Source organism: Dromiciops gliroides, chromosome 1, assembly GCF_019393635.1.
Source record: "Dromiciops gliroides isolate mDroGli1 chromosome 1, mDroGli1.pri, whole genome shotgun sequence".
NCBI lineage: Eukaryota > Metazoa > Chordata > Mammalia > Microbiotheria > Microbiotheriidae > Dromiciops > Dromiciops gliroides.
In genome coordinates, this window is record NC_057861.1 from 80,390,228 (window position 1) to 80,414,220 (window position 23,993).

General features: G+C 42.3%; 1 protein-coding gene across 2 annotated transcripts; it reads right to left on the reverse strand.

Annotated features, from left to right (window-relative positions):
• Positions 1–9,614: 9,614 nt before the first annotated feature.
• LOC122741259 (zinc finger protein 501-like) lies at positions 9,615–20,994 on the reverse strand. Of its 2 annotated transcripts, XM_043984532.1 has the most exons (3): positions 20,799–20,994; positions 17,403–17,557; positions 9,615–10,863 (listed from the first exon to the last, which is right to left on the reverse strand). In XM_043984532.1, exons 2-3 carry the CDS (start codon positions 17,527–17,529, stop codon positions 9,764–9,766), a joined length of 1,227 nt encoding a protein of 408 aa, XP_043840467.1. In that variant the 5' UTR covers positions 17,530–17,557; positions 20,799–20,994; the 3' UTR covers positions 9,615–9,763. The 2 variants fall into 2 exon arrangements, with proteins under 2 accessions (XP_043840467.1, XP_043840476.1); XM_043984541.1 differs by lacking the exon at positions 17,403–17,557.
• Between the last annotated feature and the right edge of the window lie 2,999 nt (positions 20,995–23,993).

Genomic DNA, 23,993 nt, shown 5'->3' on the forward strand with positions numbered 1-23,993 from the left:
GGGCTCTTCTCAGGGAAAAGCACGCCCATATAAGGAATGTTATCTGCTGAATTACCTCAACTCAAGAATGTGAGAAAAGTAAGTTTTTCAGGGTTAGAAGGAGAACTCGTAAAAACCAGTTTGAGCTGACTCTCATGTTCTAGTAAAAGTAGGTAAAAGTTCAACCTTAGTCATTACTGAACTTGCTTAATAGATTTATTAATATTACCTTCTCCACCCATGCCTAAAAATCTGCATCCAATTTCCATCATGAGTTGCATGAAGGTGCATGTGGATGGGAGGGCTAACATCATGGAGAATTTAGTTAGAACTCTTACAGGAAGATTGTGAACCTGAGCCTAGCAACCTATAGTGACTCAGGGAAGGGACTTAACTGTGTTAGGGTTTAGGATAAATATAGGCTGTGCACTCTTAGCACTTGCACTCATCGTGTGTGTGTGTGTGTGTGTGTGTGTGTGTGTGTGTGTGTGTGTGGTTTTTTTTGCAGGGCAATGAGGGTTGACTTGCCCAGGGTCACACAGCTAGTTAAGTGTCAAGTGTCTGAGGCTAGATTTGAACTCAGGTCCTCCTGAATCCAAGGCCAGTGCTTTATCCACTGTGCTATATAGCTTCCCCCTCATCTATTGTTTTTACTGTGCGTGCCCATTCTCATGAGAATGTAATAAAAAGCTTTTGTCATACCAAAGATGCCTCTGAAAGAACTTATTTTGAGAAAGTGGTCAGCACCTGTTTCTCACAGTGGGAATAAGAGCCTGAGAATGTGACCTATGGCATCATGATCATTGTAAACAGTAAAACAGCTTCCATGGGAAGACTTTCTATGTACCCACCCATGTGACCATGGGCCATTTCTTGGCATTGAGCCTTCTTTGTTCTGTTTCTGTATAATGTCTGATCTGGTCTAGATCAAGGGTGGTTGCGGATGCACCATTTTATCCTGTTGCCACCCAGGGCAGGTCTTGTGAGTAAACTTCCCTAATAAACCTAACCCTATATATCACCACCCTGGTGTGGACTGCTTCTTTCTTCTGTATCTCAGTAGCCTCTCATTGTGGTGGGACCAATCCTCTGGATAGTCTGCCCCCTTACAAACAAGTGTTTAATAAATGTTAATTGATTAATTGGAGGTGGGGTGAAAGGTGGTGGTTCCAAAGCTGAAAGATTTGAATCACCCCAGGACATAAGCTCAGGAGTCAGTCAGTCCTAGGTTGATAACCAATTTATTTTATTTATTTGTTTGTTTGGTTGTTTTTTTTGCACAGGGCAATGAGGGTTAAGTGACTTGCCCAGGGTCACACAGCTAGTAAGTGTTAAGTGTCTGAAGCCAGATTTGAACTCAGGTCCTCCTGACTCCAGGGCTGTGCTTTTAACCACTGTGCCACCTAGCTGCCCCCCCCTAACCAATTTAAATCATCTACTATGTGCCAAGCACTATATACCTGTGTAAGTGCTAGGGATACAAAGAAAGACAAAAGACATTCTCTGATCTCAAGGAGCTCAGAGAAAGTTAGGATTCAGTGATTCTGAATTTCTGTAGGTCATCATCTAAACTCCATTCCTTACCACCCCCCAAATGCCCACCTGATTCCTTATTCTTATCGACCTAGACAGTAGTAACCCAGTAATGACATATTTTAATGTGGTATCAATTTTGGATATGTCTAGTAGAAAGATAAACAAAAGGGAAAATACAGAACTGAACAAATTGCTGTACAAAGTAGAGCTAAATGATACGATATGTCCTAAATGGGATTGCAAAAGAATATATGTATTTCTCAGCACTGTAAGGAACTTTTACAAAAACTGACCATGTATCAGGGCACAAACATATTGTAAACAAATGTAAAAAGGCATAAATAGTAAATCCATCCCTTATAGATGATGACACAGTAAAAATATTAATAATTTTCAGGGACTGATGGTACACAACAGATTTTGTTGTTCAGTTGTGACCCCATTTGGGGGCTTTCTCCACAAAGATACTGGAGTGGTTTGCCATTTCTTTCTCCAGGTCATTTTACAGATGAGGAAACAGAGGCAAATAGGGTTAAGTGACTTCCTCAGGGTCGCAAAGCTAGTAGGTGTCTGAGGCCACTTTTGAACTCAGGTTTGGGCACTCTATCCACTGTGCCACCTAGTAGCCCTCTTGTCTGTCATCTTTCCATTACACACCCCTTCTCCCATCCCTCCTTTCTGCCACATCCTATCTCCTGGTCTCCCAGATTATTAGGAGGATGCCCAGCAGAAATACCCTCATCTTCTTACTACTCGGTTCAGTGATTTCAGCTAAATTAACAATGATTCCTCTTTACAAAAGATTTGGAACCCCTGATCTTGCCAGAACTGAGGCTGGACTCTACTTTGGCCTGGCCTGAACTTCAGCTTCGAATACTTGACGGTACACTGCTTGGTCCTGTTCTTGTTGTATCCTGTGATTCTTATCTCTTCATCTAGACTGTTTCCCCTGCCCACCTCAGCACCTCTCTAAGAGAGCTATGACCATGCTTTTACTTTATCTGGTCTCCTCCACAGCACAGGGCACACCAGAGCTCAACAAACACTTGTTGATTGACTGATGGACCTAGAACCTATCCTGGCATCTCTCTGGGGAGCTTCCTTATAGGGGGAGCTTACAGAATAAAGGACCAGTGTTACCCCCATTGGAAATAACATTTCCCAGTTCTGAATCTACAGCCTTGAGAAGCAGCTCAGTAAAATGGTATTAGAGGAATTGAATGAGCAAAACTTGACTACTTACTGCCTGTGTCAACTTAGGCAAGTCACATGATCCTGTATTCATGAGTAACCTTGATAAAAGAGGAGCAGATTCTTAAAATAACCACATTCAGAGGATTCCAAATCTGAAACAGATTCTGACTCCATCTCTTTTCAAAGGCTCATCACCCTAGTATAGGCCTTCCATGCCGGAGCAGAGCAGGGAGCATAGAAAGTATCAAACAGGCAGATTTCAGTTCTTCCCCACAACTAGGATGGCACAAAAGGAAAATGAGCTGTGTTGGTTGGTTGTGGGTAGCCCTTCGCTGGGGTACAGATAACCACTCATCAGCAATGTAGAAGAGAGGTCAGGGTTAGATTGAACTAGAGGGCCGGCCTATCAGGCACCTTCAAACTCAGATTAGATGGGTCTGTGACTTAGCCTTAGCCTTCTATCAGAAGGCTAATGTGCCCCCACATTCTCCCCACTGTTGCCCCTCATATATCCTTTACACCAGTACCAGAGGAAATTTCCCTGTACATGAGTATACTACGGTCATGTTATCTCCCTGCTCAGGAAGCTTTAGAGGAATAAAGCTCATATCCTTTTGCTTAGGGGTGAAGGCCCTCCCTCTGTTGTCTGATACCACACCAGGCAATATTACTCCTTTCCACAAAATCTGAAGGGGACTTTTCTCTTATGAACACTTTGTTTTCCTTCCTTTGTGCCTGCGCTCAGGCTATTCCTGGAATATTCCCCTCCCATTCTCCCAGTTTAATTTCTTGTTAGTCAGCCGTGTCTGACTCTTTGTGACCCCACTTGGAGTTTTCTTGACAAAGATACTGAAGTGGTTTGCCATTTTCTTCTCCCACTCATTTGGAAACTGAGGCAAACAGGGTGAAATGACTTGCCCAAGGCTGCAGAGCTAGTAGGTGTCTGAGGCTGGATTTGAACCGACTCCAAGTCTGGTGTTCTAACCACTGGGCTGCCCAGCTGTCCCCGGTTTAATTCCTACCCATGCTTTAAACTCCAAAAATCACCTCCTCTATAAAGCTTTCTTAAAAATTCCCTCGGTCAATAACCGCCTCTGACTTCACACAGCACAGTGTTTTGTACCTCCCCAATACACTTATGTGTTATTGAACATTATGGTTACTCTGGTATGTGCTTTATCCCCCTACTTAAATTACACTTTCCTTAAACGGAGGGACTATGTTTTGTCCAAACATCACATCTACTTGGAACATAGTAGATACTTAATAAAGACTTATTGAGCAACTGATTGAATTGAAATGAAGAAGAAAAAAAACCAACCTAAACTGCATTGGCACGGGGAAGTGTGGATTGTATGGGGGAGGGGGTGCTGCAAGGTGGTGCAGTAGATAGATCACTAGACAAGTCACTTCGCCCTCTTTGCCTCAGTTTCCTCATCTGTAGAATGAACTGTAGCAGGAAATGGCAAACTACTCCAGTATCTTTAGGGAGAAAACCCCAAATGGGCTCACGACGAATCGTACACGACCGAAACAGAGACAGGTGTGTGTGGGGGGGTATACTAGGGAGAAAGAGCCTGGAGAAGCAAGTTTGAAGTCGAGGGGCGGGGCCCGGGGTGCGGGACCAGAGGTGGAGGCCCGGAAGTGCCTAAGCTTTGAGGGTGGGGCCAACGCTCAGAGAAGGCGAGGTAGAGTGGGGGCGGGCCAGCGCTCAGAGGGGGCGGTGATGAAGGTGGGGTCAGAGCTCAGCGCTAGCAGGGCGGAGTTAGAGGGCGGACTCATCCAAACTCATCATCCGGGATGGAGTGACTTGGCACTGGCCGCAGGCGTCCCCCATTCACCCCCCTACACAAACCTCAGTACCGGACTCATCCCTGACCCCAGCTAGTGCCGGCTCGGAGGCCGGGCAGGGTCGGTGCTACTGCTTTTTCTATGCGAACCCCCAACACTTTCGCACCTCCCGGTGACCCTCTAGGAAGCCGGGAGGACTCGCTGGTTCCCTCCCGCGCCGGGAGGGGGGGGGCGGGGCTCGGCGGGGCTCAGGAGGAGGATGTGAGCCACTGAATCTTAGCGGGTGATAAATACCTGGTGGAGTGGGGGGAGGGGTGCTGGTGGAGGGGACAAGTTATCCTTCAGGCTTGGCTAGAAAACCCCCCGCCGGTGCTGCCCATGCTACTTCTGAGCAGCTCCAACTAGGGTCAAGTTTGGCTTGGATGGGGCTGATACCTGCTTCTGTTACGTGTACCTGCGGCTCCCGCTCCTGCTCGCCAGTGCTTGTGGACTTGGCCATGACAGCCATTCAGATATGTAAAGACCATTATCTTGTCCCCACACCTTCACCTTTCAGCCAAATCAACCAGTTGTTTCAAATGATTCAGGTGTGGCATAGTTTGTAGTTCATTCACCATTCCAGTCTCCAACTTATGCTTGTCCTTAAAATGTAAGTGGTGCCTAGAACTGGGCACACCTGTTGTGTGAAGTACAGCAGGGCTGTCACATCTAGCACTCTGACCCTCTGTCCCTATTAATGTAGCCCAAGACAGCAATAGCCAGATCACCTAGGTTGAAATCCCTATATTTTGACCTGGGCAAGGCACTGAACCTTCTTGCAGTCAATTTCCAATTGTGTATAATGGAGTTAATAATAGCGATTACTTGACAGGATTGTGAAGTGATTATGTATTATGTGAAGATTATGTATTTTTTGGTAAACATTAAAAGGCTACATGTCAACTGTTATAATTAAGTAGGCCAGCAGGGCTCAAACCCTGGTCCCCCTCTAATCCTACAAGATGTTGCCCCTTCCTCATGAAGCAAAGGTCTTTGAGGGCAAGACCAGGAGTTTTTTCTTTGGCGTCAGGAAGTGACGTTGGCTAGTGAGAGGAAGAAGGAAGGGACTAGCGCTCTGTCTCGCTTTCCTTTGGACTCTGGTGGAGAGCGGAGCTAGAAATGTGCTCTCCCTTTAATAGATAGGAATTTAGGCCTTTCCTTCTCTCTTTACCAAATTCTTATTCTCCTTAATAAATGCCTAAAAGTCTAACTCTTGCTAAAGCTTATAATTTATTTGTGACCACTCATTAGATATTTTAGACAGTTTAGCTAGAATTTTAGCCCTTAACACCACACTCATGGACACAGTGCCTTTACTTTTGCAGGTCAATGATTGTTAAATTGAATGAGGGGGAAGGAAAGTAAATGAAAAAATGCAGAGCAGATTGGAAACTGAAGTGGGAGAAGATCCAAAAACTGAAGTGTGGTAACCCTACTCCTATCTTTTCCCTCCCACCAAACCTCTACTCTGGGGTTTGTGAGTGTGATAATGGAAAGACATGGGCTTGAATTCCAGCCCATTTACGATTGTGACTTTGGGCAAATCATTATAGAAATCCTTTATTTAGAGCTGGGACTTCAGTTCCAAATAACTGTACTAGCTATACCTTATAGGTTTGAGAAGCAAGTAGAATATAAACTGTAACATGTAAACTAATTGATATATGGAAGTTTTTATCTTTCAACCAATACCCCCATGATAAACACATTCTTCTCTCAAATTCTGAGACTGCTCCAGTCCTTGACCCCTTGAATATCTCCACTCACTTTTCTCTAGGTCTTCTCCAATAAAACCCTGAATATAGTGGCATTACTTTACCCCCCACCTCAATTCCTTCCAGGGTTCACTTTGTGTTGTTTGAAATACACTGGGGATGCCTGTCCCTGTTCTAAGTTATTGGGAACTTAGTTGGAGTTTCTAATATATTGCTACTTATAAATTATAGTCTATTGCACCAGTTTGGGCATTAAGCATTTATTAATCATATTAAATGTTAGTAAAGAGAGAGCACATGGCTCCAAGTAGGGTTCAGAGGCCCTACATTACCTAGATAGAGAGGAGAGTGAGGGGGGCAGCATGGCTGCCTCCTCCAGCATCCTAGCCAAGAGAGAGAAGAGACCAACTCCCCTCTCCCCAAGGATTTTTATCCTCTCTCAGGCAGAGGTGGGTCACTGCACACTGATCCAAGCTAACTGGCCAGTAACATTCAAGTGCATTGATTGACATGATTTGGGGGTTACCAAGAGAAGCTAACTTCCTTTAGGTCAGGAAGGTCACTCTACATTTCTTTTGAATTTCTACTTTGGGAAACCAGCTGGGCCCGAGTGTGTGTGTGTGTGTGTGTGTGTGTGTGTGTGTGTGTGTGTGTGTGTGTGTGTGTGTCCCTGGGTCCTCCAAAAACCCTATGATTAATAATTTTCTCACAACTTGGAGGTCAAGTTTACCTTTCTCTTTTCCCTATGATGCCCCCAACCTTAAATAAGGAGTAACCCCTCCATCTTTTCATATACCTTCTTTTATAATGCATTGTAGACCCATGTCATAAAAATGTGATTTCATATTATTTAATAACTTACATTTCTATAGTAGTTTAGCAAAGTATGCTTTTCTCAACGACCCACTCAGGGAAGAAAATGACTCCAGTTCTAATGGTTCACATTGGAGTGAATCACTTTCATCAGTTTGTACAGTCACTGTTTCACTTGTTTCATCTTGCTTAAGCAAGATGACAGTTCAGCATTAGGAGGGGTAGGAGCCACAGGACCTGGGGTCAAATCCTGCCTCCTCTGATTACTGACTTTGGGTAAACCACCTAAACTCTTTAGACCTCAGTTTCCTCATTTGTAAAAAGAGGGTGGTACACTAATATAGTCTTTAAGTTCCCTTTTAACTCTAAGTCTATTCACTTTGAGGCAGGTAACACAAGAATCACTATCATTATTTTGCAAATGAAGAAATTGAGCTTCAGAAAGGCTCTATTAACTATGGTCACACAGGTAGTGTTAGTGCTGAGACTGAAATTCCAGTCTCCTGATGCCACATCCAAGTGCTCTTTCCCCTGTACCACAGTGTTTGACACTTCATCCTGACAACCTCACTGCTTCTGGGGCAAGTGCTCTTCATTCCCTAAATAAAAGTTCACTGACAGTCATTCCTCTTAAACTTGCTTCTCTTTCTAGCAACACCTTCTATGACTGGGAACACTATTCACCAAGTTTGTAACCTTGGCCTTATCTTTGGTTCTCTAATGTCAGGTCTAGTTGATTCTACCTCTACAAAGCATCACAATTGTTCCTCTACTCTAGTCCTACTGGTTACTAACCTACTCTGTAGGACCTCATTGTTATTTATATGGACTACTACAAGTCTTGTGTTTTTTTTTTTTCCTCAGGGCAATGAGGATTAAGTGACTTGTCCAAGGTCACACAGATAGTGTCAAGTGTCTGAGGCCAGATTTGAACTCAGGTCCTCCTGAATCCAGGGCCGGTACTTTATCCACTGTGCCACCTAGCTGCCCATACAATAGTCTCTTAATAGGTCTAGCCAACTCCACTTACTTGCCACACTCTGACCAATCTATTTCCAGCTGTAGCCAGAGTAATCTTTTTCATGAATTACTCACAGGATTTTAATGTCATGTGATTTTTTAAAAAACAGAATCTTCTGGGGCTTATCACTTACTCAGTAAAATCCAAACTCCTTTGGTATTCAAGGCCCTGCAGTCTGGTACTGACCTATTGAGATCAACCTTGATCTCACAGTACTTATCAGTTCATAATAACTCCAGCTAAAACCAATGACCCAATCTCACCTTCCCAACTTCCACTTGCTAAATATGCTCTCTTCTGAACACAGAATTCCTACTTTCATTATAAATCACTTTCAAATGCCACTTCCTCTCTAGGGTTCATTTTAGTTAACTATGTATCATATCCCTTTACTAGTCTTCAAAGTCTATGAGGTCGGGGAGTGGCTCCTCTAAACTTATCTCCCCCAGTGCCTACGACAGTGTTCTATTCACAGTAGGTGTTTAATGTATACTAAAATGAACAGAAGTTCTGCTGATTTGGTCAAATTTTCCATTATCCTTCATGACTTCTCTACTGCATTCCAATCAACTGCTCCAATTTTCTCAGAACTCTCTCCACTTCTGGATCTTTAGAACTTAGAACAATGTGGTACCTGGTAGAAACTTAATAAATTCTAATTAATCGATTTCAAGACACACCTTTCAGCCTCTCTCTTCTTGCTTGATCTTTCCTTATATTGACTGAACTCTTCTTTGTTCTACCCTCTAACTGTTGATGTCAGCAGCAGTGAGGTGGCATAGTGGATAGAGTGCTATACTTGGGACTCAGGAAGACCTGCATTCAAATCTTGTCTCAGAAACTACTAGTTGTGAGCCTAGGTAAGTCAAAACCTCAGCCTCAGTTTCCTCATCTATAATATGGGGACAATAGTACCTACCTCCTAGGATTGTTCTGATGATCAAATGAGATAATATATGTAAAGTGCTTTGCAAACCTTAAAGCATTATGTTAGAGATTGATGTTTAAGCCTTAGCTCATATCACTAACCTCTTTATTCTCTTCTACTTTTGGATGTTCTACCTTACCCTATATGTTGGGGAAGCTAGCCTACTCACATGACTTCACCATATGGGTACCCCTTATATGTAGATGTCTCTAAATCTTTATCTCTAGCCTTGTTCTAGAAGTCCAGTTGTCTGTAGGCTATCTTCATTTAAATATCCCATCAACATATCATAATTTAAAACATTAAAAACCAGGTTCATTATCTTCCAAGTTTCCTGACTGCTTCTGAAGGGGGTGGTGTCTTTCTCTCTCAATGGGGCCTATAAGAAGTAGAGTTGCCTTGCCCAATTCTTATCCATTTTTGAGGAGAATAAATGATTCTGAAATTAGACTGTCACACTCCTATGTTCCCAAGGAATACTTCAGCTGTATATTCTCTGGCAGGGAGATGACCAATTGGAGAAACTGTCACTTTGAGGCAGGTAACACAAGAATCACTATCCTTATAAAAATGATAATTAATTATCATTTTAGCCAACCAAAACAATTTATTAAACTATTTGCATGTGGCACCAGATTAGGTGCTACAGAAAATTAGACAAAAATGGGCCCTGCCCTTCAATTTATAATCTTTAACGGGGTCTTGCCCCAAAGTAATTTTTAGGAATTCCTCACCACATTAAGAGGGTCACTCTCTGGTGTGAATTCTCTGGTGCTGAATAAGTTTTGAGCTGTGACAGAAGGCTTTTCCACATTCACAACATTCATATGGTTTCTCACCAGAATGAATTCTCTGATGTTGAAGAAGGTTTGAACCATGACTGAAGGCCTTCCCACATTCATTACATTCATAAGGTTTTTCCCCAGTATGAGTCCTTAAGTGGTCAATAAGAACTGCAAGTTGTGTAAAAGCTTTCCCACATTCATTACATTCATAGGGTCTCTCTCCACTATGGACCCTCTGATGTTGAAAAAGGCTTGAGCTCCAATTGAAGGTCTTGCCACATTCATGACATTCATAAGGTTTCTCCCCAGTGTGAATTCTCTGGTGTGCAATAAAGACAGATCGGTGACTAAAGGCTTTCCCACACTCATTACACTGATAGGGCTTTTCTCCAGTGTGAATTCTCTGGTGCCGAATAAGGTCTGATCGTCCTCTGAAGGCTTTCCCACATTCATTACATTCAAAAGGCTTTTCTCCAGTGTGAATTCTTTGATGTTCAATAAGGGTTGATCTGTGACTAAATGCTTTGCTACATTCATTACATTCATAGGGTTTATCTCCAGTATGAATTCTCCGATGCCTAATAATTTCTGATCTCTGGCTGAATGCTCTCCCACATTCATTACATTCAAAAGGTTTCTCTCCAGTATGAATTCTCAGATGCTGAATCAGGACTGAACGTTGGCCAAAGCTCTGGCCACAAGTATCACATTTATGAGGTCTCACTCCTGTAGGAACTCTCTGCTCTATAACAAGATTTGAGTTCAGGCTGAAGTTTCTTGAAAATTCAGTACATTCATGGCCTCTCTCATCTCTAGGGGCTTCTTCATGCATGACTGTCAACTGTACCTTTCTTTGCTGGGAAAGGGAGTTTCTCCATCTCTTCTCAGCTGGGATTCCCACCTGACTATCTAACCTGTTTTGAAGTTCATAGGTTTCTCCAAATTTGGATTTCTGTAGCACATCTCTTTGTAATATTTCTGATACTGTTCCACAAGATTCTATTTCTTCAGAAATTTCCTGCTTTGGGATCAGTACCTTGTTGTCAGTCCTGGTCATAAAATCTGAAATTATAAATGGAAAGCAAAAAAAAAAAAAAAGAGTCACCTGTTCTCTAATTGGAAGTAGGAGGGGAAAGAAATTGATGGAGATAGATGACAGATACGGAATCATGATTTCAAAGAGTTTTAGATTTGGAAATAACTGTACAGGCCATGTAGTGAAATCCTCTCTCTGATGCATGAATCGTGGAGTTGGATGGGACCTCAGAAGTTTAGTTCAACTAGTAATTAGGTTCCCTTCTATGTACTTGACAAATGGTCTACCTTCTACCTGAAGATCTCTAGTGATGAGGAACCCCCTACCATTGGAGGCAACCCATTTCCTTTTGTTCAGCTATGTTAGGAAACTTTTCCTTTCCTGAGCTGAAATCTGTCTTGCAAGTCCTAGCCATCAATCCTACTTATGTTCTCCAGGGCTATAGAGAATAAATCTAATCTCTCCCTACCTGAAGACAGCTATTATATTCCCTCTACAAATTGATGGTGATGTTCAAGAGGGTACCATGACTTTGATAACTTTCAAGTTATTTTATAAATTGATGAAAAGATAGGAAAGTAGAGTAGAAGAGTGATGTTATGGTGAAATAATGAGTGTCTTGGACATAAGGTAATAAATATGAATCCAGACAAGATAACACAAGACTTTTGACTAGGGGAGACAAAGAACAATGAGTAAGTATATTAGAGGATAAGCACAAAATCTAGAGGTAAGTTCAAGCCAAAGAGAGAACTATTATTAGAAATATGAAAGGGAATTCAGATGAGCTAGTAAGGAGCAATTTGGCGGGAATGGTACTTTCAGTTTCTAATCATGAAGTTATAGTTGTCTACCTTTTATCCTTCCCTTTTCCCCTCATCTGAGGGGAAATTCTTCCATTACAATGTCTCTTAGAGCTGTCGCCAAATATTTCAAGGGCTGTCATGTGAAGAGGCAAGAGATTTATACTATTTGGTTGGAGGGGACAGAACTAGGAGCAATCAATAGAAATTTCAAAGTAGTGAATTAAGTCTGATATAAAGAAAAACTTCCTAAAAATTATAGTGAGCTCCACTTAAAGGGAGGCCTTCCTCAACTGGGTGACCATTTGTCCAGAATTTTGTAGAAGGATTTTTTTTCTTTTGGAGTATGGATTGGATTAGACAGTGGTCTAAGATTCCTTCTACCTTTGAAATTTGGTGATTCTTAAATTTGTTCCCATCTCTTCACATTTGGCAACTCCATCAATCACTTCCTCCAAATGCTCTTCCCTTGGCTTCCATGACTCTGTGCTCTCTTGGTCCTATCATCTTTTCATTGCTCTTTTTGTGTCTCCACCAATGGCTTTCTAACCCAGCTAAATGAAACACTCCCCTAACGGTTTCCTTTCCTTCATGTATCTTCCTATTCTTGTATGTGTCAGCACTTCTGAAATTATCCCTCTAAATCTATGACATCATTCTCCCACACAAAAACATACAGTGGCTTTCTAAAGCTTATCTTTTCAAATTTCAGCCTTGTATCATTTGCTCAGGTACCTTTCCAAATTCTTTTCTATCATTTCACAACATGGTTCATTAGACCAAGTCTCTATACATCAAGCAAGTCTTTCTTCTTTATACTGAACATTTGCAAGTGGAAAGTATCCTAGACTTGGGAATGAGAATGAGGAACAAGTCCTGGCGCTGCCATTTGTTAGTCAAGTAACCTTGGGCAAGTCACTTCACGTCTTGGGGCCTCAGTTTCTCAATCTGTCACTTCCCAAGCTCAAATGAAATGACTCACATTTTTATAAGCCCTCAGGCTTTGAGGTTTAGGAAGCCCCTTCCAGTCCTGTATAGGCTGTGATAGTGTTATATTGAGATTCAGAGATAAAGACCATGAAGTCCATCATCACACAGCTAGCTACTAAGTGCTGGGGCTGGTATTTAAACCCAGCTCCTCTGACTACAAATACTTTATAAGTACAAAAAGCCAACTACTATTATTATTAAGCTGTCCCCTCAGAATTTCACCACAGCTTTCAAGAGTAACCTTTCCATTCTTACATTCTCTGAGTAATCCCACCCCACTTCATACTACAATTATAGAGCTAAAGTATGAAGGGGCCATCTAAGCCAACTCTTCATTTTACAGATGAGGAAACTGAGGGAGGATCACTAAAGTGATCTAAAGTCAAAAAGGTGGTAAGCAGCACAAGTTTGAAAGCATGTTCTCTGATTTCAGTCATTACTTTTTTTTTTCATGTTGGTCCCCCTACCCCCTCAACATTATTTTACTGTTTCCTTAGTACTTAGTACCTATTTTGAATCTGATGATCACATATCTGCTTATTAATTTTCTTAATATGTATGTCTTTTCTTTCCATCTAGATTTTAAAATGCTTAGAAGACAAGTCCTGGGTTTTAAACTGTCTTTTGTATCCTTTACAACATCTAATATAGCACATGCTAGGTGTTTAATACTGGCTGAATACAAATTACTTAACCAACATTCATTCAGGACCCTTTCTGTAGGGTCAGACTAGATATCTCCATTTGACAGAGAAGTCTGAAAAGCTGTTGAAAAATAGGAAAATATAAGCAAACCTCAGTTTATATCAAAGTTACTGACTTTTAGACATGGAAGGGAGCTTATGAGATCATCTAGGCCAGAGGTGTCAAACTTTTCACCATGGGGCCACAAACCAGAACTAGATTAAATTGTAATTGGGAAATATTTAACAAAATAAAAAATAATCCAACATAGATAATGCTAACTTGTGGTTTTCCAAGTCAATATCTGGTCAGCAGGCATGTGTTTCTGTATCTAGTCCATCTATTTTTGTTTCTCAGAGAAAGGAAGTAACTGAGTACAAAGTTTGATCATCTAATTGCTGATAGGACCAGGATTATTATAGCACAAGCCTTCTGACTCCAGGTCCAGGGCTCTTACAACCAACCAACTGTTCTTTACAGTTACATACACTCATAATACAAAAAGATAAAATGATAAGTGAAATAAGGAAATCAGCTGTTGAAGAATGCTGTAAAAATAGGCCATTTCAGAATGTTTTGCTATGTGGATACCCTCTTCATTAACCTAATTTTTCTACTAGAGCCCTCTCCACATTGCATGAAGGTGACTCTGGGCTCTTGAAAGTTATGCCAATGGATCTCAACCTCTAGAAAGTTTTAACCATGCAAGAAACACTGGAAACACGAGTATGGGCACAGCAATAGACTGTGTTTCTATCATTCTGTCATCTGAAACCCAGTCTAGGTAAATGAGAACAGATTCATCAACATTGGCTTGGCTCCCAAATCAAGGTTTTTTTCAGTCACATCATTACATGGAGACGCTCTATTAAGGTGAAGAGAGGGGTTTCATTTAATGTCAGTAGAAGGAATACCACACCTGATGAAATCAGGGATCAGACCCTCATCAGCCTTGCAATGACTAACACAATAGCCCCCTAATTGGTTTCTTTGACTCCATTCTAACTCCCTTCAATCTATCTCCTACACAATTGCCAGACTGGTATCATATGGCAAGTCATTATAGACAGTGGGAAGGATAATATTAACTAATCTGAATCTATGATGGGATAGAGAAAGACTCTAGAATGAGAGAAGGAGGTGAGGCTGAGCACTACAGAGGACAGTGGCTCTGTGGCCACCATGATGTATCCCAATTTTATCTACTTCAAAAGAGAAATGATTTCTTTGGTGTGTGTTCACCTTCCACCAACCAAGACTGCAACACAGAGTCAGAATCAGAGTAGAAAGAAAACATAGAAGTCACCTTGTTCAATCTCTATGTAAGCAAGAATCCCCTGTGCCTCTGACAGGCAGTTCTCTGTCCTACTCTTCAAAGGGAACCTCGTGTGTGTGTGTGTGTGTGTGTGTGTGTGTGTGTGTGTGTGTGTGGCAATTGGGGTTAAGTGACTTGCCCAGGGTCACACAGCCAGTAAGTATTTTGTTTGTTTTTTTGGTGAGGCAATTGGGATTAAGTGACTTGCCCAGGGTTACACAGCTAGTAAGTGTCAAGTGTCTGAGGCTGGATTTGAACTCAGGTACTCCTGAATCCAGGGCCGGTGCTCTATCCACTGCGCCACCTAGCTGCCCCACAGCCAGTAAGTATTAAGTGTCTGAGGCTGGATTTGAACTCAGGTACTGCTGAATCCAGGGCCAGTGCTCTACCCACTGCGCCACCTAGCTGCTCCCAAAGGGAACTTCTTACCTCTTCAGGCAGTCCACTCTACTTTTGGATAACTCCTAACTGTGAGGAAGTTCTTCCTTGCATGGAACTAAATTCTACTTCTCTATTATCTTTTACCTACTATTCTTTGTTCTTCCCTGTGGAGCTAAGGAGAACAAATCTAATCTCTCCTTCTACATGATTGCCTTCCAAATACTTGAAATCAGCCATGGCCCTGATCTTCTCTTCCAAGCTAAATACCCTTGCTTTCTTTGACCTAGCCACAAATGGCACAGATTATAGACCAGTCACTCTCCTGGGCACCTGCTCTCTTGTCCTTCCTAAATTGCTGTCTAGAACTGAACTGATGCTCTAGGTGTGGTTGGATCATAGAACAGCAGTGAGTATACCTCCTTCATAGTGAAGACTATGCCTTCTTTGAATAAATATAGCTAATTTTTTTGGCTGCTATATCACAGTGTTCTTGGAACAGACAGTGCTGGAGAGAGACTCAGAAATCATCTAATTCAGTGGTTCTTAATCTGGGGTCCATGGACATGTTTTTACTATTTTGATAATTATATTTCTTCCTTTCTTTTTTTTAGTGAGGCAATTGGAGTTAAGTGACTTGCCCAGGGTCACACAGCTAGTAAGTGTTAAGTGTCTGAGGCCAGATTTGAACTCAGGTACTCCTGACTCCAGGGCCGGTGCTCTATCCACTGTGCCATCTAGCTGCCCCTCATGTATTTTATTTTATGCATGTAAAAACATATATTCTAGAAGGGATCCACAGACTTCATCAGACTGCTGATCTAGTCAAACGATTTCATTTTACAGATGAGGAAACTAAGGCCTAGAGAAGCGAAGTAGGTAAAAAAAAGTGACTTGTTAACAGGTCGACACAGGTAGTAAGTGGCAGAGCTGAGATTCAAGTGCAGATGCCCTAACTTTAAATCCAATACTTTTTCCATGATCTCCTCCGTAACCACTGATTTTGAAACTCACTAAAATGTCTGGGTATTTTTCCTACTGTTTTCTAGCTATTTCTCTCTCAGCCTGTACTTGTGTAGTTGGTTCTTTGAACCAAGTTCTATGGACTTTATATTTAGCCCTATTATTATTAGATTTGGCCAAATGTTCTAGCTTGTAGATTTTTTGGGGATCCTATTATTCAACATATTAGTTATTCCTCCCAATTTTTAACATTGCATATGTAGTTACATCCAAACATAGAGATCATATAACCAAAAGGGGAAAGAAGAGGCAAAATGTATCTCTGTAAAAATCTCATCTGTGTTTAAAATTTACAACTTTGGCAAAGTATGGAACAACATAATCTTTGGAAAGTTCCAAAGACCAGAAAAGTTAGGGACAATGGAAATATTTAGGAGGTGTGTAAATGCTACATGTTACAATGACCTACATGCAAGAAGTGGAAGAAAAAGCAATATCAAAGATAAGAGCACTTGGAAAAGCATGTAGGCTTGGTCACACACCAAGAATAAGAAGCAACAGAGGAATAATCCAAATGATGCAATGGTATTCTGAAAACAAAAAGAATACGATGAAGACCTTTCATATGCTGGTGAGGCAGTGTGGGAGAGTGGTAAGCACACTGGACTCGGAGCCATCAATCTGAGGCTCTGACACTTAACAGCTTGTGGACCTTAGTTTCTTCAGTGTAAAATGAAGATAACGCTTGACTACCTACCTCATTTTTTCAATTAAAATGCTTTGAAACATTGAGAGAGGGCAAAATAATGGAGAGGTCACTGACTGAAAACAGCAGATGAGAGCACGAATGCTGATTCTGCTACTTGATGTTTGTGGGTGACCTTGGCCAAGTCTCCTCTCTGGGCCACACAATCCTCACTGGCAAAATGAGGTGCCAGAGAGGATCTCTCTGAGCCCTTCCACCTCTAAGTGTGTGATCTGATACATCACAAAGTGATGTTATAGTGAGTTATTATCTATGAAGGACTTTTGGAAAAATATGGACAGGAGTCTAGTAAGATGAAAAGTGAAGGGATATTGATCTGCACTGGCAGATTTAAGCAAACCCACTAATGAAATCACAGATGATCAAAAGTATCAAACTCTCATCTATAAATATTTTAAAATAAATTTATTAAAATTTAGGACAACTCGAATTCACAAGTATCCTTCTTTCAGTTCCTGTAATAAGCAAAAATGATCATTATCAAAGATGGTAAAATGTCTAATGGAAAGCAGACATATGTGCAGTGAGAAGAAAAATTCAACTTGCCTCTACAATAATTTTGATCAAAATGTGCTCAAGGACTTTATGAAGGGAATATATTCTGAAGGCTCTGGCTGAAGTGGAGGGCCATAGAGCTCTGCGGGTGGGCTGGGGTAGAATGAGTACCGTATTGGGGATCCTGGAGGTGCAGTAGCATCTCATGATGCGGAGGCCCTGGATGGGATCCAGGTGATGGGAAGCTGATGTGGGCTGGAGCAGAGAGTGGCTCTTGTACTGCCCCCAGGGCTGCCATATCCTCTGGCGATGTGCACAGATGGGACCTGGGGAACAGTTAATGTTACAGGTGGGTGAGGATGGATTCAGATGGATATCTCAAGAACTTCAAACTCAAAATGATAAACACTCCATTCCAATGGGACAGAGGCTAGGGGGGAGGTTGAGCCAGAGTTTTGTTCATTTTCTGAAGGAAATTAGGAAAAGGGGTAGGGGAGATAAAAAACCTAGTGCTCTGTATTACTTCTACCACATTCTCTCCAAGCTTTTCCAAGACTTAGGTTCTACTCTCCCTCAGGTACTGTTATCAGTAGGTACCAACTATCTCCCTCATGGGAGGGGTATCATAGCATCCTATCCCAGACACTTGAGGTATAAATAACCATGAGCAAATCACTTCACTTTTCTGAGCATCAGTTTCCTCATCTGTAAAATGACAATCGCTATAGCACCAAAGTTCTGTGTGAGGTTCACATAAGATAACATACTTGAAGCACTCTGCCATTACGAAGGCAGCATTAAGCACCATCAGCATAGTCTGCTCCAGCCTACCTTTCTAACCTTTCACATTATCCTCCTTCATGCAGCTGATATTTCAGAAAACTCACCCACCTCTGTTCCAGGCAATACCAGAAACTGACCTAAGCTATCGCCTCCCACCTCCACAAATTCTCTGGGGCAATCCTCCAAGCCTCAAGTACTCTCCTTCCTCATTTTCCCCCTGCAAAACCCTCTTCCTTTAAGGCTTAGCTCAGGTGCCAGCACCTGTACGTTGCCTTCTCTGAGTTCCTGAACTGCAAGTATTCTCTTTCCTCAAATTTCCTGACCAACATACTCTATTTTTTTATTATGGAGTACTTTGTATACGTCTATATCGCCCAAAATATAAGTTCCTTGAGGGTAGGATCAATCAATTGGATTTTTGTATTTTCAGCACCTAGGAAAAGTCTGGCACAGGGTAGGTACATAATCAGAGTTTGTAGAATTGAATTTAAATTTCAGAAGGGGTAGAATCTGTCCATGGCACCCCTGAAACCTCATCTATCTAATAACGATAACAGCCTCTATTTCTATCATGCTCATGTGACTTGTCCAAGCTGGGACTTAACTCCAAAGACGAGGACTCTGTTCAGTAAACTAAATCTAATGCTTTACCTGAGACAAGAAAGGCCTTGGTTTTGATCCTGGTTCTACTGGCAACTCACCGTGTGCCCTTGTAAAAACAAGTTTAGTCCTCTAGGTCTCAGGAAAATATAGCCTTACTTCTCTAAGTATACATTGTAAAATGAAGGAGACAGACTATGTGGCCTATCTCTATAGTCCCTTCAAACTCTAAAATCTTATAGTTATCTGTACTAACCAACAAAATGGTGTATTTCTGTGTAATGACCTTGTAGAGCTGTATTTGGTCACTGTTCATTAGTTTATTTGAGGCTATAAAATTGTGTGTACCCTTAAGGCAGACCACCATGTAGGGAGTCAGAGTAATGATGTTTCAATAAGCCTCTGGAATACTAAGGTCTGGTATGCTGTTCTTCAAGGGGTTATGGCCTTTGAGATGATCTTCTCTCTGAATAGAAATTTAATGGTAAACATTCTGTTTTCTCCTTCACTGTGATTTAGAGTCACATAATGTTAGACCTGGAAGGAATCACAGCAATCATCTAGATTAGGACTTCTTAACTTTATGTCTGGTAAAGCCTGTAGACTCCTCAGAATGTTGCTAAATGCATCAAATAAAATATCTATGATTATGAAGGAAACCAATCATATATTGAAATAGTTATTAAAATATTTTTAAATGCCCCAAGTTTCTAGACCCTGTGTTTTTTGTTATTATTTTAGTCATGGCTGACTCTTTGTGATCACATTTGGGGTTTTCTTGGCAGAGATACTAGAGTGGTTTGCCATTCCTTCTCCAGCTCATTTTACAGATGGAGACACTGAGGCAAACAGGGTTAAGCAACTTGTCCAGGGTTATACAACTAGGAAGTGTGTGAGGTCAGATTTGAACTGAGGAAAATGAGTCTTCTTGACTCCAGGCTAGACACCACCTAATTGCCCTAGACCCTAGTCCAATGTATGATAAAAGAATCAGGATACAAAAAGATTATTCTGAGATGAATCTAAAAAGATGGAATCTGACAGATAAATGTAATTTGTGAGAGGAAGTACAAACAACATTTTGGATACCGGTCACTCTGGAGAAGGGAACATATGGGTTCAAACCCTGTCTATGACACATATGAGCAGTGTGATGTAGGGCAAGTGACTTAGTTTGTTGGTGCCCAGGCAAAGCTCTAAAACTGTAAATTATGGATGAGTTCACACACTCATGAAATCCTTCTCCCACTCCTCCACTGCCCCCAACACAAAGCAAAGCATTACTCTTCGTCCATATTTCATCTGTGCCACTTACAACTGATGACTCAACTTCTGGGTGTCTATTTGTTCATCTGTGAAATAAATCCGGTGGTCTAGATGATTTCTAAGTCCCTCTTAGCATTAAGAAATGCTCAACTCCTACAAACCTCCTTAATTTGCAAACAAGAAAAACGTGGGGAAGTGACTTACTCAAGGCCCCACTATTTACTAAATGGCAGCGTTAGTGCTGAAGCAGGGATTAGGATACTGGTTCAATGCTCTGAATGAATAACTTGGCCCCTTCCCCATCTTTCCAACGTCCACCATCCACTTGCACGCTTGTTCCCGCTTGCACATGGCACTCCCAGTCCCCACTCCGGGCATTTTCCCATTCCTAGAATGTTCTCTCTCATCTCTACCTCGGGGATTCCTTAAGTCCCACATAAAATCGCACTTCCTGCAGGAAGTCTTCCCGGATCTCTCTTCAGGCGAGTGCGGTCCTCGTGCTCATTCTCTCTAATTTAGCCTGTCAATACCCTGTTTGTACATCGTTGTTGGCGATTTCTCTTCGCCCTTATACTGCAAGCTCCTTCAGGGCACGGTCTGTCTTTTGCCCGTCTTTGCATCCCCAGCATTTAGCCCGATGTCCGGTACATAGTAGGAGCTTAATAAAGGCTTGCTGCCTTTCCGACTTCGCCGCATCATCGGGGGGCCCCCTACTATAGTTGCCGCGCCTGCCCTCACCCTCTTCCAGCCCAATCCAGCCAGGAGCAACAGCCCGCCGGCTGGGGGTTCCATGCCCACGAGAAAGGAGGAACCCGTGGGAACCAATGTGGAGAAAGGATAGAAGGGGCTCTGAAAAGGAAGGAAGGGGCAGGTGAGGCTCGACCCGCTCCCGTCACTCCCCATCCCCACTGGACTCACCCTGGACTTCGTGGTCAGCCGCGGCCTGGGGCCTTCCGACCGCCCTCGGAGCGCAGTCCCTCACGTGGAATGGGGCGCGCTTTGCTGGGGTGGACTGTGGGGAGAGTAGACTCCCCAAGACTCAAACACAGACCACATCGGCTCAGGCCCTGAGCCCGGTCCCAAGCTACAGTCCCGGCAGGAAGTGTCCCCTCGACGGCACACACCCCCTTCCTGCGGAGCCTCTTCAGTCGGGTCCCCCGGCTTCCTTCCTGAGACGCTCTAGGAAGGCGGGAGGACTCGGCATCTCGGTTGTTGGCCAGCGGCAGCGCAGGTGAGGGAGTGTGCTACTGGGGGCTCCCTGGATTGTGTCTTCTGTTTTCCTCCCTGTATGGTCCACATCCGAGTCTCAGCACTTCCCAAGGCATCGTGTTAGGGCAGAAAGGGCAATCTGGCCCCAACCGACCTTCCTAAGTTTATTTCATATGATTTCCCGTCATACAGTCTCCATTTCTGTTTTCCAGGCAATAGTGAATATTGACCCGAACCTATACGTACAGAAATATTACAAGCAGCTGGCTCTTTTTTGTGGTGGCAAAGAATTGGAAATTGAAGGGATGCCCATCAATTGGGGAATGACTGAACAAGTTGTGATATGTGATTGTGGAGTACAGTAGCTCTATAAGTGCTGTAAGAAATGACGAAGGGCATGGTTGCAGAAAAACCTGGGAAGACTTCTATGAGCTGGTGCAGAATGAAGTGAGGAGAGCCAGGAGTACATTGGACATAGTAACAGCAATATGTAATGATGATCAAATAGGAAAGACTTGGCTACTCTGATCAATACAAAGTACCCGTGATGAAAAATGCTGTCCAACTCCAGAGAGAGAACTGATGAACTCTGAATGCAGATTGAAGCATACTTTTTTCACTTCATATTTCTTGCTTTTTATTGTGTAGTGGGTCTTTTTTTGACAAGATGATGGAAATGTGTTTTGCATGATTTCATGTGTCTAATTGATATCATATTGCTTCCATTCTCAATGAAACAGGGAAGCGCTAGAGAGAGGGAGAGAATTTAGAACTCAAAATTAAGAAAAAAGGATGTTAAAAACATATAAACTAATTAATTAAAAAAAAAACCCAATTGACATGAGCTTTTATCTCCCATCTCATCAGGAGTCCCAGAACTTCCTAGAGTGGCATGCTGCAGTATAAAGGGCAATTTGGCTCCAATGGATCTTCCCGACTTTATTTCACATTCTTTCCCCTTCATGAATACCACATTTCAGATGAACTGAATAAGCTGTTGTCCAAGCAATAGTAGCAAAAATTGACCTGAATATCCATCTCCCACCTCCATCTAAGTCCCAGCGCCTTCCAAGGCAGCCCACTATGGTAGGAAGAATATTGGACCGGAAGGTTGATATTTACCAATTTTGAGACATGGAACAAATCACTTCCCCTCTCTGGGCCTCAGTTTTCTCCTCTAGAAAATGATTTTGTTACAGCTGATGATCTTTGAGGAGCTTTCCAGTTTAAAGCATGTCATTCCCATCCTAGTCTTTGAACTTCCAGAGATAGCCTTGGACATGAAATCAGATGACTGGATTCAAATTCCAACACTTCCAAAGTGTCCAGGTATGGACTGGTCTTGATAATCTCTGATGAACTTTAGAATTCTGAGATTTTGTGTGATTTCATTTTGGCTTCTCCTAGGGGAACCCATCTGAACCAGGATTTGGGTCCTAGGCAAGTCAAGTGATGGGGAAGTAGATTCAGGGTTGACCTCCAGTGGAGAAACCCAAAGCCCATTTGATTTTGTCTTAAGAGGGCCTATTATTTTAAAATGTTTCCAACCAGAGCTCCCAGAGACAAAATTGGGGAATTATAGAGCATAGACTCACTGTTGGAGTAGTCTTAAGGAAATGGGTTCCATTTCAATAGTTTGCAGAATTTGTTAAAAATTAAAGTGAGCTTCCCGGCACTGGGAAAATATTCAAACAAAGGCTAGGTGACTTTTCCAAGGAAGCTGCAGAGGAAGGTAACTCATTCATTGGGAGTGGAAAAATTGGGGGAGATGACTTAGGATCATAGATTTAGAACTGGAAAGGACCTTGGAGGTCATCCAGTCCAATGCTTTCATTTTACAGATGAGGAAACAAGACCAGAGAAGTTAAATAACTAGTCCAGGATCACACAGCAAGTTTTGGAGGTGGGATTCCTGATTCTAAGTCCAGTGCTCAATCCACTATACCAGCAATTCTCAAAACTATGGTTGGGGGGACCCCTGGAGATCCTAATTACCCTTTTAGGGGGTCTGTGAGGTCAAAACGATTTTATATCAAAATGATTTAATTTTGAATGTGGTAAATATTGATAGAACCCATATAAACAAAAGCTCTTTGGAGGAAGTCCTTAATAATTTCTAATTTCTAAGATTATAATGGGGTCCCAAGACCAAAATGTTTGAGAATGTTGGAGCACCAGCCATACCATGCTACTTCCCTGCTGAGGATTTTTTTTTGTGTGTGTGGCTTCTTGTTGGACCATCACTGTCAATTACTCAGCTGTTGTTGTATTTTAAAAATTTCTCCTGGCCCTAGGAGCCTGTCTGCCATCTTAGTCCCTATCAAGTGTCACTCAGGATCAAAACTCACAAGTTGTCTTTGACCCCTTCCTCCCTTGGCGGTAATCAGTTGGAAAAAAAAACTAGGAATTATCCGGGACTCCTCATTGTCTCTCCTCCCGCCATATCCAGGCTTATTGCTAAGGTCTATTGACTTCACCTTTGCAATCATCTCTCTGATAGACCCCCTCCTCTCCTCCGATACTGCTACCACTATGGTGCAAGCCCTTATCACCTCACACCTGGATTATTACAATAGTTTGCTGGTGGGTCTGTCTCCCCATTCCAATTCACCCTCCATTCAGCTGCTAAAGGTCAGGGCCAACCACCCTCCTCTCCACCCACCCCCTGTTAAACTTCAGTGGCTCCCTATTGCCTCCAGGATCAAATACAAAATGCTCTGTTTGTCTTTCAAAGCCCTTTGTAACCTAACCCTCTCCTATCTTTCCAACCTTTCTCCTGATATGTTCTCTTTGATGCAGTGACTGGCCTCCTGGCAGTTGCATGCACAAGACACTATGGGCACTTTGCAAACGGACATTTGCAAGGGCTTTCTCCCATGCATTGAATGTTCCCTCCTCGTCTCT

Bases quoted from the DNA above. Each gene is read 5' to 3' on its own strand.
- LOC122741259 (XM_043984532.1), bottom strand. From the start codon at position 17,529: ATGGCAGCCCTGGGGGCAGTACAAGAGCCACTCTCTGCTCCAGCCCAC. The intron at 10,864-17,402 runs GTACTCATTCTA...TTATAATTTCAG, and splicing joins CCTCCAGGATCCCCAATACG to ATTTTATGACCAGGACTGAC.